Genomic DNA, 14,008 nt, shown 5'->3' with positions numbered 1-14,008 from the left:
AATGAAAGCTATATATAATGGTTGGTTATATTCCGCACATTTCTCTATCACCTGATTGATAGTGTGAATATGATCTATTGTTGAGTAGCCTTTACGGAATCCTGCCTGGTCCTTTGGTTGACGGAAGTCTAAGGTGTTCCTGATTCTATTTGCAATTACCTTAGTAAATACTTTGTAGGCAACGGACAGTAAGCTGATCGGTCTATAATTTTTCAAGTCTTTGGCGTCCCCTTTCTTATGGATTAGGATTAGGTTAGCGTTCTTCCAAGATTCCGGTACGCTCGAGGTCATGAGGCATTGTGTATACAGGGTGGCCAGTTTTTCTAGAACAATCTGCCCACCGTCCTTCAACAAACCTGCTGTTACCTGATCCTCCCCAGCTGCCTTCCCCCTTTGCATAGCTCGCAAGGCTTTCCTTACTTCTTCCGCCGTTACTTGTGGGATTTCGAATTCCTCTAGACTATTCTCTCTTCCATTATCATCGTGGGTTCCACTCGTACTGTATAAATCTCTATAAAACTCCTCAGCCACTTGAACTATCTCATCCATATTAGTAATGATATTGCCGGCTTTGTCTCTTAACGCATACATTTGATTCTTGCCAATTCCTAGTTTCTTCTTCTCTGCTTTTAGGCTTCCTCCGTTCCTGAGAGCTTGTTCAATTCTATCCATATTATACTGCCTTATGTCAGCTGTCTTACGCTTGTTGATTAACTTCGAAAGTTCTGCCAGTTCTATTCTAGCTGTAGGGTTAGAGGCTTTCATACATTGGCGTTTCTTGATCAGATCTTTCGTCTCCTGCGATAGCTTACTGGTATCCTGTCTAACAGAGTTACTGCCGACTTCTATTGCACACTCCATAATGATGCCCACAAGATTGTCGTTCATTGCTTCAACACTAAGGTCCTCTTCCTGAGTTAAAGCCGAATACCTGTTCTGTAGCTTGATCTGGAAGTCCTCTATTTTCCGTGTTACCGCTAACTCATTGATGGGCTTCTTATGTACCAGTTTCTTCCGTTCCCTCCTCAAGTCTAGGCTAATTCGAGTTCTTACCATCCTGTGGTCACTGCAGCGCACCTTACCGAGCACGTCCACATCGTGTATGATGCCAGGGTTAGCGCAGAGTATGAAGTCTATTTCATTTCTAGTCTCGCCGTTCGGGCTCCTCCAAGTCCACTTTCGGCTATTCCGCTTGCGGAAGAAGGTATTCATTATCCGCATATTATTCTGTTCCGCAAACTCTACTAATAACTCTCCCCTGCTATTCCTAGTGCCTATGCCGTATTCCCCCACTGCCTTGTCTCCAGCCTGCTTCTTGCCTACCTTGGCATTGAAATCGCCCATCAGTATAGTGTATTTTGTTTTCACTCTACCCATCGCTGATTCCACGTCTTCATAGAAGCTTTCGACTTCCTGGTCATCATGACTGGATGTAGGGGCGTAGACCTGTACAACCTTCATTTTGTACCTCTTATTAAGTTTCAGAACAAGACATGCCACCCTCTCGTTAATGCTATAGAATTCCTGTATGTTACCAGCTATATTCTTATTAATCAGGAATCCTTCTCCTAGTTCTCGTCTCTCCGCTAAGCACCGGTAGCACAGGACGTGCCCGCTTCTGAGCACTGTATATGCTTCTTTTGGCCTCCTAACTTCACTGAGCCCTATTATATCCCATTTACTGCCCTCTAATTCTTCCAATAGCACTGCTAGACTCGCCTCACTAGATAACGTTCTAGCGTTAAACGTTGCCAGGTTCATATTCCAATGGCGGCCTGTGCGGAGCCAGGGATTCTTAGCACCCTCTGCAGCGTCGCAGGTCTGACCGCCGCCGTGGTCAGTTGCTTCGCAGCTGCTGGGGACTGAGGGCCGGGGTTTTTATTTTTGTGTTCATATAGGAGGTTGTGGCCAAGTACTGCACCAGGGTGGCCAATCCTGCTCTGGTGAGGGAGTGCGTTACCGGTTCTGGTCACCGGGATCAGGCCACACTCCAGGCCTGCTTATGCAATTTTATCAACACGCGGATTTTTTTTTTTAATCCGGTGGAAAATTGCGCGGCACCGGGAATCGAACCACGGACCTCTTGCACGCGAGGCGGGTGTTCTACCTGTACGCCACCGCTGCAAAAATAATTATCACATGCACGTTTACTCGGTGCCCCGGGTAGAAAGCTGCGCATGTAAAATAGTCACGTCAAAACCTCGACGTACTTTCGTTCCGCAGTTTTCACTTTTATAGAGCAGTAAAGTGCGTTATGTTCTGGGCCCGAATTCGCAAAGCTCTTCGTTTATAAGTGTGCACAATGTTCTGGGGCCGAATTCCCAAATCTTTTTGTTTGTAAGTGTGCGCAATATTTTGGGGCCGAAGTGGCAAAGCTTTTCGTTTGTAAGTGCTCTTTTCCATTAGCCAGCTGCCTTCGCTAATAGCATATCCCTCATAAGGATTCGCTAGAATTATCAGAGACGAACAATTCTAGCGCAACATCCCTTTGTCAGTACGGGCCCTACAGTTCTGCATCGTAGCTCATGCTTCCCAGTTGCACGAGACCGGATTTTTTCATCCATAATCAAGCGATATCTCTCGTGGTTATGGCCTGATAAGTGAACAACATCAACAATTTTAACAACGCTCGGTCATCGCCACTACAGAAGCAGGCGGCATGCTCCGGAACATCCCATAGGTCGCACCGCCTCGCACAAAGCCCATCGCTGCTTCCTGCGGCGCCTCCGCTGGTGGACGCCAGCGGAGGACTGCGCCCATTAGGTGCGCCCCCACTGCTGAAACCGCCAGCGTCTGTGCGGCCGTCACAGAGGCACCGCCGGTGTGGTCACCCACGGCGGCAGCACGGCGGGTTGTGGTCAGGGCGCAGATGCTGCGCTTATATGTACCTCGCTCATTCGTGCCTGCCAGACGGCTGTCCACTCCTGGTCAGTGGCGGGGCCCGTGATGCCTGAGTCCGGATCACGTGCTGCGATGAGCTCATCCTCGGTCGGACAGCGCCACTCTGGCAGGGCCATGGTGGCAAGAATGGGCACGAGGAACGTCACGCTGCAACCCTGGATGATAGGAAGCCTGCGGCACATGTTCATCAGCCACGTTCGTGAGTCGGCTATGACACGAGAAAGTAATTGCAGCAACAAGCGATCACTCCATGTTTACGATCCAGTACTAATACAGACACACACAAAAAAAGTTCCCATATTATAATTTTTTGCAAGAACAGACGTAATGTTGGACATATTATTAGAGAAGACAGCTGTCTAATTGGAAGCATCACTTGCGAGCAAAAAGTTTGGTGAATTCTGCCCCTAACGTCAGAGAACGGACAGCTGCTACGTGTGACAGCTGCGCGGAAGCGGCTGACATGCCTTCAGAAGCTTTCCGTGCAGGAGAAGGACTCTCCTGCACGGAAAGTTCATAGAAGCTTGAGCTTTGACAATATCGACGTTCCATCGCATGTTCGTGCGTCCACTGCCTTAAGACGACTCGGATCGTCGTTCTCGTGCTGGCGTTTCGTTTCACCAGAGAGGCAGTTTTCGCTTTTCATTCCCGTTTCCGTTCAATAAGCCCGCAGCACTGCAGTAGCCACAACGCCCGGGATAACAGATGGTGAGTCCTGCTTCTGATCACTGGCCTGTTTATGGCCAGTTTGATGTCTCCACCTTGCATTACTAATCTGCATTAGCTTATAGTGACGACTACGTTAATGGACAAAGAGCGCCATCCTTTATAGGGGTAACAACACGCAAAACATGAATACTAGAGGTAGCAAGTAATATACACTGCGCGTCACCTTCTCAGTGCGATAAAGTCATAAGGTTTGTCTGCATTGACTTGTAAAAACAGGAACATGAACTTGATCACATGCCTTGATCAAGACAAATAATTCTTCAATATTGTAACTTGCTTCATAAGTGTGTTACTCGCAGTTCTGACGGAAGTAGCTTGGTCGTAGTTGCAGATATGAAAATGAGTTCACGGAAGCGTCTTTCTTGGCGAAAAATTTGAACTTTAATCGAATTCACCCGGAAACTGAATAGACTTGGCAGATTAAAACTTCTGGACTGATTGTCAATATTGGTGCAGATTCTTTGCAGCCTCGCAGTGCTGCATTAGGATAGAAAACTGAGCGAGTTGGTATGCGTTCACGATGTAGTTTGTGCAGCGCTGGTGAGTGGACTAAGGATAAAGAAAGTGCACTGAGGACATGCAATGCTGCCTTGTGAAATACAACTCGTACGGAGAGACAACGGACTCGTACGGAGAACTGCTGTGGATCTGGGCACAGAGCTTGTCCTGTGTTCCTTCCTTGCCAGTTTTTACTTTTCGCGCTGTTTTATCACCGCTGGATTCGTACCAACTAGGTCGTATTCATGCCGTTTCTATGTACATTGACACTCGTTTCATATGCCACGGATAACATTGCATTCGAGGATATATTTATGTTGCAATAATCTGTCTTAAGTTAGGAGATATTTAACGTAAACCGAGTCTGGAGGATGTGCTGGAATGCGGGACGGCACATTTTTACGCGACTGCGTTTTTTTCCCCCGAACACTGTGGGAAATAAAAAAGCGGTACCGAAAGTGCGAATGTCTTTTTTTTTTTTTTCATTCTTCTCATAGCAACCAAAACTTTGATTCTAAAGCCAAATGTGTATTGTTTAGAGTGAACTTATTTTTTTACCTACGGGCAGGGATGAAGGAACGAACTGATAGAGGCACAAATGGATTTTTTTTTTTTTCTGTTCGCAATGTCTCGCCTTTCCTACCAGTTAAATATATCGCACATGGTGGCACAAACTCACCCCGTCCCCGGTTTTGTGAAATTTAATTCCAGCGGAAGGAACAAAAATATAAAGTAAATCAATCGGAAACACTAACCTTCTCCAGAATCATTCGATCGACCTTCGGACCGCAGAGAAGGTAGTGCGTGGTGCCCCCACGAAAATTTGAGGAAGAAGCGATTAGTCTTTCGAGTGGGATGGAGCAGCCGATCTTCTGTGCGTCTCACTAAATCGATGCAGCGTTGTGGAACCTACAGCTAGTGTTTGTTGATCGGTCTCGCGCACCAGCGGTTCTCAATCGGCTGGCAAGAACGGCTCTCAATCTACCGGTAAGAGCTGTTCAGGACTGACTGGCAGGTATTTGGTACAGAATTACTTGGCAAGAATGGTTTTCGATGAGCTGGGCAAGAAAAGTTCTCAGTTCTCCACTGCAAACGTCTGTTATCGTTTCCTGCCTCTTGTTTTCGGCGTCGGTGCCTACGCTGGCTAACCTGGAATGCCCGAATCGTTGTGAAATGCGGCCATTATTGTGAATTGGGCGCGAGGTACGTTAACGGCGGCTTGCAGGCTCCGCAGCGGTGCACAGTTTTATTAGGACAGTGAAACGGACACTATCTTTTTTTCTTTCGCAGTGTGAAGGAGATTTTAAGGCTTCATCGAGGTCGTCCAAATGCCAGGGCACAGAGTTGTCAGCAAGGGTAGAGGGAGAGTTGAAAACATGCTGAGTCGCCGGAACTTCATGAGTGTCCCTTCAATTCAAAACAAAATAATATTGCGATGGAGGCTGCTGTTATCTCAGCACACACAGAACGATATATATATATATATATATATATATATATATATAAATATACCAAAGAGAGAAATGCGAAAAGTTGAGGTGGAAGGCACGGACAGAAATTAATTTAAATAGTGAATCTTACCTCCACAAATATTAAATAGCCAAGTCGTCGAGCCACGCTAAAGCTAAAGATGCGTGAGAGTGCTTCCGAAATCTACACGTGTCGATCTGTACGAGGAGGAGCAAAGGAGAGTCAAAGGCTTCAGCTATGCGACATGACTCTGCAGGCATAACGCGGTCTGCGGTCGGAGCCTGCACCGGAGCGAGAAAACTTCGTGTGGCTTTTGCGCCAGCGTGCGGCAGCCCTCGACAGAAACGGGTTTCACGTCCGAGATCTTGCGAAGCAGCCCGCACGTGGTGACACGAGGCTACGGAGCTCAGTGTTCCACTGTCAATCACTCTGTACTGCAAGTCTTTTCCAAATCAATGCATGTGCTTGATACCGAGCAGAGATAGACTTTCTGTTATTTTACGCAGTACACAATTGATGCACATTATGCGATGTAAATTTCAAAATTGTCGCTGTATTTTGGTCCTAATAAATATTTTCCAGTACGCAAGCCCTTTGCAAACGACCTTTGTCAGTTTTTGAACTGTTCCTTCACCCTTGAAACAAAGATTATTTTTTTTTCGCCTAAGATAACAGGAGAACACAGACGACTGTTCTCTTTTTTGAAAAGATCTGTTTAAGTCCCTTGCTTGCATTGTTAGCCATGTTAACATCTATATTTTAAATTCCTCTTCGCGCATACTTGAGCGGAAGGAGAAATTCATAAAAGCCGTTTTATAGAAGTTGATGTTAGGTGAAGCGGCAACTCACATTGAAGAAAGCAGTATGGTGCGAATAACTGGACCTTTTATTAGATCCTTCTGTAAGCTGTTGGGCTTGCCGGACTGCGGAAGCTGTTTATCGCTGCCATTGTAGTGAATTTATTATAGCGAAAGCGTCTAATGGCCAATTTAGCGAAAAACTAGTGTCTGTACTCTTTATCAGCGAAAAGGCATCTAAACTCGCATTGCCATTGGTTGCGAGGCCATGTCGCCAGCTGCCCTTCGATGGTGCAGAGCGGGCGAAAGGGAACACCTGCTCCTCGATAGCGCTGCAGGTGTTACATGAGTGGAGAGGACACCGCCGCGACGCCACGTCACCATCGCTCTTGCTCTCTGCAGGAGCGCTCTTCGACGGAGCAGAGTGGCAGAGCGGGCAAAAGGGAACCCCTGTTGGGATGCTAGCGCGGCAGGGGATGCGTGAGGGGAGAGGGCATCCCCTCGACGCGTCACCCGATGGGCATCGCCGCGTCGGTGGCATGTGACGTTGACACCGCAGGCTACTGCTGCTGCTTGGTGGCTTGGGCAGCGCGTACCGCTATGGTACATTACTCGCAGCACCAAAATCGAAGGACCGCTCAAGGCTGTTCCATTAGACATTAATGCTTTCGCCTTCACAACGCATAAGAATTGTTTAGGTGTCCCCGGATTTTTCTGATTGCCCGCTCTCGCTGTAGCTGTTGCAAGTAGTTCCTAACATGGCAGTCTCTTTGTGGCGGTGTCTATTTGTTAGGCTTGTCATGGCCCGAATACAAAAGAACGGTTTCATTGCACGCTTAACATAAAGCACGTGTTTTGAAGCTAACTCGTTCTGCTCTACTTATTTTTAAACTAAGGGTAAAACTGAAAGGATGAACAAAAAAAAAACACATGGAACTCTGTCTCTGCAAGAATTTCACGTTTGGTTCTTTTACGCACAGAACTGGTTCATTTAATGCGAAGCATTCTTGCCGAGTTTAGCCGGCTTCTTTATGCCATCTCACTGGCCGTTTTCGCGAAGGAGCTATACTCGCGGGCAACTTTCTGTGGCTATTGAGGGAAAGCTACGGGCACAAGGTTGCTGCACATGTGTTACCACGCCAAGCAGTCCGGCCGCGTTTGAGAGTGCTTTTGGTTGCTCGGAACAGACGCTGAATCGACGCAGCTTTTACGTGCGAGGGTTTCCCGTTTCCCAAGCCGCGGAACGGAAAGCCGCAAAATAAGTAAACCTTTGAACTCAATGGTGTGTTCTGTCTTACTTAACTGTTGCTTATAAGGTGTTTATGTTTTCTTTAACCCGGCCTAAACTGACGTGCATTAAAACACGGGACTCTTTCAGAGGTGCTCTCACTTGTGCGCGCTTTGCCTCCGTAGCTTTCATAGCCGCAGAAAGTTGTCCACGAGTATAGGATTATCAAATGCCTAGATAGTGCTCGTAGTGCCGGTGAAACAGTGGATAATAATTTATCGCTTGCCACATCTCCTCTCGGATTCCCGGAAAAGCACGCCGGTGTGCTTCCACAAGTGGCGGTTGTTGACGCTGATGTTCAGTTCAGCACGGGGGGTATAGCAATCTAGCAATCGAACGGTGAAGCTGAAGTGACTAGCGCAAGAGTGGACACGGGACACTAAAAATGCGACAGTGGAATGCCAACTAGCCCGGTCTCACACCCTGCTAACGATGAATTTGGGTGGTTGATCCCGTACTCCGAGTCGGATTGCAAGACAATCCATATCCGAATCATAGAAAGCACACGACACCTGAGCGGCTGGTCATTTTCTGGAGCAGTACGAGGGAAGGAAGCAAGGCCGAGGGGAACTTTCGGTGATGCCCGATTGGATGCCGCCACATCGCATAGTATCATATTATCACGTCTCGCTCATACGCTTGTGCAGTTTGCGACATGAAATTAGCGTCAGCGCAGTATTAAAGAGAGAAAATACATGCAAGCTAAATGACAATTATATTTTCTCACAGGGAATACTTTCACAAAGAATGCTTTGCTGTTTCATTCAGCAGTTTTCCACGCACATTCTTTTAAATTTAGGAAGGTTATTGACGGGAACAGTAATGCGTTCTGCTCTACTTTTAGTGATTCATTCATTGCTAAAGTTCATTCTCCCAAGAGTTGCTTGAAGTGATACTGGCATAATAAGATCACCTGTTTCCTGGTCGGATTAGTACGCGGAGTACGCTGACACCGCCGAACCATGGCATTTTTCAGCAGTCGTACGGAAGCGCTCATTCTCATGCTGTTAGGAGGCAAAATCGCTTCGACCTTGTGGGAGGCTTCCAGTTGTGTTCGAGGAAGTCGCATTGTTGTTGACAAGTGTTATAGCCCAATATCCGAGAATTAGCTTTTTATGAATGCAGGAGACCGTGGGCACAACCATTTCCTTTGAAGGTACTATTGAAAACCTTTAATCTTTGCGACGAAACTTGAAAGCACTCATCGCTTGCCTATGCTTGTCCTTTGGCTAGTCATGGTGTTTCCAACTAAGCATACCGTGCATTCGATTATCGTCCCTAACTGGCGAGCGTTTTATTACGATGCCAGTTATAGGGACACTCCAGGTGAATTTCTGCCGTCACTGTCGCCTTGACGTTCCGTATAAAGTGCAAGGACGATAACATCGTCGCCGCGCGCCGTAAGCGTATGTGCGACAGAAAGCTTGCGAGGGTGAGCCGACTATGGTGGCTCAATCTCGCGCACGCAAGGGAGGAATGCGGGAAGGAAGGGCGCCGTCTTCCGTCTTACGCAAGGCACCGGGGTGAAGGGAGGGAGGGCTCTAATTCAGTGGCCGCACGCGGCCGCGTGGGCCCTGCCTTGACAGCGATCCGCGATGGGGGCAGAGTACGCTGAGTGCTGATAGCTTCGTGTGCGCTTTCTAGCCGTTTAGTTCGCGCTGAAGCGACAGTCAGCGTGAAGGTCAATTAGCTCGCTGCTGCGGCTGCAATTTCTAACTCCAGCGTTCTGACAGTGAGTGTGACCATCGAGCGAGATGTGTTCATGTTTGCTTGTGCGCATGACACCATCCTTACTAATTTAATTAGTACCAGTGCCAGTGCCAGTACTACGAAATGCTTGAAGTACAAATCCATGGTTCATGCTCAGTTCGGCAGTAACATCTTGAATGTTCACACCATGGCTTTCTAATGACGCGCGAGCCATTTAAACTCTGACATTGAGTCAAGTTTCGTCGAAGCGCCAGCTTTAGAGGAACGGGAGGCGGTAGCGAAACTTGTCTTCCCGCTTAAACATGTTGTGTCATTCATGTGTTAAGTCATTATGGAGGAAACTCCCATATATGTTGTTGTCACACCTTCCGATGCGTTATCGCGAGATTATCTTTAAATATATTCACTGTATCGAGCGGTGTCCATCACTGTTGCACGCCTTTGAACTGAAGGCCGTACTGAGAGCTCACGTGACATATCATCCATCTACACGTTAGACCAGTGTACACAGGTTCATGTATTATAGCTGTAAATATGGCGGTACTTGAAATATGTATATGCAAATTGAGGTTACTCGCTTACAGTGTCTCGATGTACGTTGAATGCAGTACATGCTTATAACGTGCATACGCGTCTCCAATACCAGTATATTAGCCGGTGCGCACAAATCGCACACTTATCCATGTATGCAGTTTCTGAAACCGGCGCTTGGTATCTTAATAGATGCGCTTTGCACCTGCTTACGCATACTATCAGGTCGTATTTTTTTTATAAACTAACTTTTCTCCAGTGTCTAGGTTCTCTCTCCTTTAAAACCAGCTTGTGGAAAGGAAGCTTTCAGCCCGTCATGGGGTTGCAGAGGACATGCGGCTTTTGTGACAAGGTATGAAACTAATTTCACACTCTTTCACTCTCGCTTCTGCAAGCATTCCTTTTTTTTCGTTTTTCTGCTTTTCCTCGCCTGTCTTCCAACGAAGGCTTATTCTGGTTAACACGTCTGCCCCTCCCTCTGTTTATTCTCTCGCTTTGCCGATCCCTTCTGAAAGCATCACCTGCTTTATTTGCATTTTGTCTTTGTGTCTTTATTGTTCTTACTTTAAGATTTGTCTATCTTTCTTTGCCTGTCTGCCCCTTCCGCTAGCCTTTTGCTACGCTCACAAGAAATGAAAGGCACCACGGGCATCCTCTTTGTCACATTTTCTCATTTGTCGTGTGAAACTAGTCTATACGCGTAAAACTTCAGATTCGTGTCGTGCCATCTTAAGCTTCCTGTGGATGCCTTACCGCAAAAATGTGCCAAGTGAGAGCGAGCAGGACATTGACATAAGCAATCTTGGGGAGACCTAGAAAAGGCCATCAATAAATCTGCATAGCCTTTGAATTGCACCTTGCAATTGATTTGCTTTGTTACAATGCGAAGCAAAAAAAAAAAATCGGAGATGTTGCTCAAAGCTTTGATTTACCGCCCAGTGAAACAAGTGGGGAACTACCGTCCTATCTTCTTAACCTGTTCTTTCTATAAACTCATCGAACACATAATTGCAAATGATATATTTCAGATTCTAAATACAAGTTCCGCGCTCAGTCCATGTCAGCATGGTTTCAGAAAGGGATTTTCAACTGTTATACAATTAACAAAAGTTGTTCACACCCTTAGGGCCGTATTAGGTAATTCCGGACAAGTTGACGTATTTTATCTTGATTTCAGTGAGGCATTCGACAAGATTCCTCACGATAAACTACTTCTGAAGCTTAAACTAATACCGCAGTCACACGGGCACTTTCAAAGTCCTTTGAACCAAAGATCCTTTACTTCAAGGGAAAATGCGCGCTGTCACACAGGCACAGCAAAGGAGCCCTACTGGAAGGTAGCTTTGAGTCAAAGGAGTGCGCGTTCGTCCTTTGAAACCTCAAGGGAATACTCTCGAGCCTAGAGGGCATCGGACAGCAGAAAACATAATCTCTAAAAATATGGAAGTTCAATTTTTACCTCTTCGGAACAAGCTTATAAGTACTGAATACTATTACTAAAGTATTAAACACTTTCGGGACACCCGCAATCTGCATCATGAAAGTGCCGGTACAGCAGCGTTTTCACGGCCTGCCGTCAACAGCAACATCGACACAACACGGTTGCCATGTGCGATTTGGTTCTTTGGTTAGCGGCTTCTAGGCATCTGTCTCCTCGGCTTTTTTCTGCGCGTCTTCTTTCCTCGTCACTTTTGTTTTGTAGTCCTTTGTTTTACCGCGTTTACGCGTACCTACTGCTGCCTAGCCATAAGGAATGAAACAAAGCAGCTGAAGCAAGGGCAACAACGAATAATCGACGCCAACATGCGGTGTACGAAGCGGTACACATGGTCGCCATCATTACAATAAATACATCTGTATTTGGTAAAGTAATGCCTTTACTACGTGTGCATTTTGTTTTGATGTTTTTATGTATTAGGGAAAATAAATATTGCTAAAAATGTGACAAATTTATTATATGACGTATTTGGGCCATATTTCTTATTACTTTCGAAGCGATGGCAGCGCTAACGATACGTTGTGGTTTCGGTTAAAAGCCTCAACGGAGACTCGAGATCGTGTAGCTCCGACACATATCCCTTGAACTAATGTGCCTTCGAAAGCTCAATGCTCCTTAACTTCAAAGGACCTTTGACATGTTCGTGTGACTGGGGTATAATTGGAGTACCGGCACCACTCATAAAATGGATTGCTGCTAACTCAAAGCGGAGAAAAAAAATAAGCGGGAATTGACGGTTTTTGTTCCCCTCCACTTGAGGGCACATCAGGTGTTCTGCGGGGGAATGTGCTGGGACCGCTATTGTTTTTGGCCGATATAAATGATTTGGCCTCCTTTATTGATGAAGACGTCAAAATTAACCTATTCGCCGGTGATTACATGTTGTTTAAAGAAATACGTTCTGTTTTAGATCAAAGCCTGCTGAATACTGCTTTGAATTATGTTTTGTCTTGGTGAACAATTGGGGGGTGTCACTGAACTTTGAAAAAAAAAACATTGTTTATGTGCATCACCAGGAAAAAGACGCCTCTTACGTTTAACTACACCCTCAACACTACATCTGTGAGTCAGGTCACAAAATTCAGATATTTAGGCGTAATCAATAACAAGCAGCTAACTTGTAGTGATTACATTTGCTTTATACTCTCATCTGCTATGAAAAAAACGGGTTTTTAAGACACAAGTTAAGGGGAGCACCTGCCAGTGGGAAGAAATTAGCCTATGAATCTATTGTAAGGCCAGAAATTGAGTATGCCGCCATGGTGTGGGATCCTCACACGAGAAAAAGACACTGCACAGATTAAGAAGGTTAAAAGGCGCACCGTGTGATTCCTCTACAACAAATACAGGAATTCTGACTCTCCATATCTCCTCATGAAAACTAATCAAATAAAATTTCTCTGTACCAGAAGCAAAATAGCGAGGACAGAATTTTGCACTTCTTGTTACATGCAAAGCTCGGCATCCCGGCCACACCATCTGTCACGCCGGCTCTAACCCGCAAAGCACGACACAAACACAACTATAGCTTAACTCCTAATTTCCCCAAAACAAGTACCCACAAGTTGTCATTTTTCCCGAAAACAATAGCCGACTGGAATTCCCTACCTGAAGAGCTGTTCACGTGTGGAAACTTTACAAAGGCCATTAACGATATTTTTTAACCTCTAATAGAGAGTCTTTTGCCACTTGCATTGTGATAATTTTGGAGGTGCCTGATGTCTATATGTATTGGGAAGTGTTTTATATCTACATGCATGCATCTTAACATATATGTACATTGCTGTTTGCAAAATGCATTGTATTCCTCCTTTGCATTTGCCCTTCCTCTTTGGACCAAAATAGGTCTGCAGTATCATGTAAATAAAAATTAAAAAAGTGGCAAGCGCAATATGAGACGCTTCAGACTCGTACGAGGCCGCCATCGGGTATTCCAAGGCGGCCGTTCAGTGTGCGTGCTATGTATTTGTTTTCAACCCGTTTATTGCAATCACCGCTATTCCCCAAACCCCTCCTACAGCAGTAAACAATAACAAATGGCGCCTTAGATTTTGTTCGATATCACGAGAAAAAAACATCTGATTTCTCGCCCCGCGGGCTAAACTGAATTTCAGTCTTAGAACAACTGTATCGATGTCGAAAGAGCTCATATAAGCGACCTTGCGCAAGAATCTAAGCTCTCTCTTGTTCGTTTGTTCAGCTTACTTTTGGATAGTGCAAGGTTGTAACCTTCAGAATGGTTATATAGAAACAACTGCAAATATAGCAGCCTTGCGCGTTCCCTGTTTTACCGTACCTTCTACAGCGTCGTATACGTGGGCTTCAAAGGGGTGTTACATCATTTTCACTCACAAATCTGCGTTCGTACAGTATCTGCAGACTGTGAAATGGTCTCTTGGTAGGAAGCAGATCTTTTTTACGCTTTCCTAAAGTAATATTAAGGTTATCGCAAAATCTGGAAGTCCTAAGCATATAAAGGAAGGCCTATAACGTAAAACTATTCCAAATTTTCTATTCCAATTCTGCGATCAGCGTTCCGCGATTGGTCTAAAACTTTGTTAGAGCAACCCCCCCCCCCCCCCCCCC

At 45.8% G+C, this 14,008-nt stretch overlaps 1 protein-coding gene across 1 annotated transcript in view; it reads right to left on the bottom strand.

The window, feature by feature from the left end:
- Positions 1–14,008, bottom strand: part of LOC126548144 (solute carrier family 23 member 1-like) — a 155,583-nt gene that overhangs the window by 106,727 nt on the left and 34,848 nt on the right. The window contains exon 6 of the mRNA XM_050196262.3: positions 2,889–3,072. Coding sequence (XP_050052219.1) covers positions 2,889–3,072 — 184 coding nt within the window. The remainder of the gene's footprint in view (positions 1–2,888; positions 3,073–14,008) is intronic.

Source organism: Dermacentor andersoni, chromosome 1, assembly GCF_023375885.2.
Source record: "Dermacentor andersoni chromosome 1, qqDerAnde1_hic_scaffold, whole genome shotgun sequence".
Lineage (NCBI taxonomy): Eukaryota > Metazoa > Arthropoda > Arachnida > Ixodida > Ixodidae > Dermacentor > Dermacentor andersoni.
The sequence above is the reverse complement of the archived record's forward strand: the minus strand, read 5'-3'. Positions and strand labels throughout refer to the sequence as shown.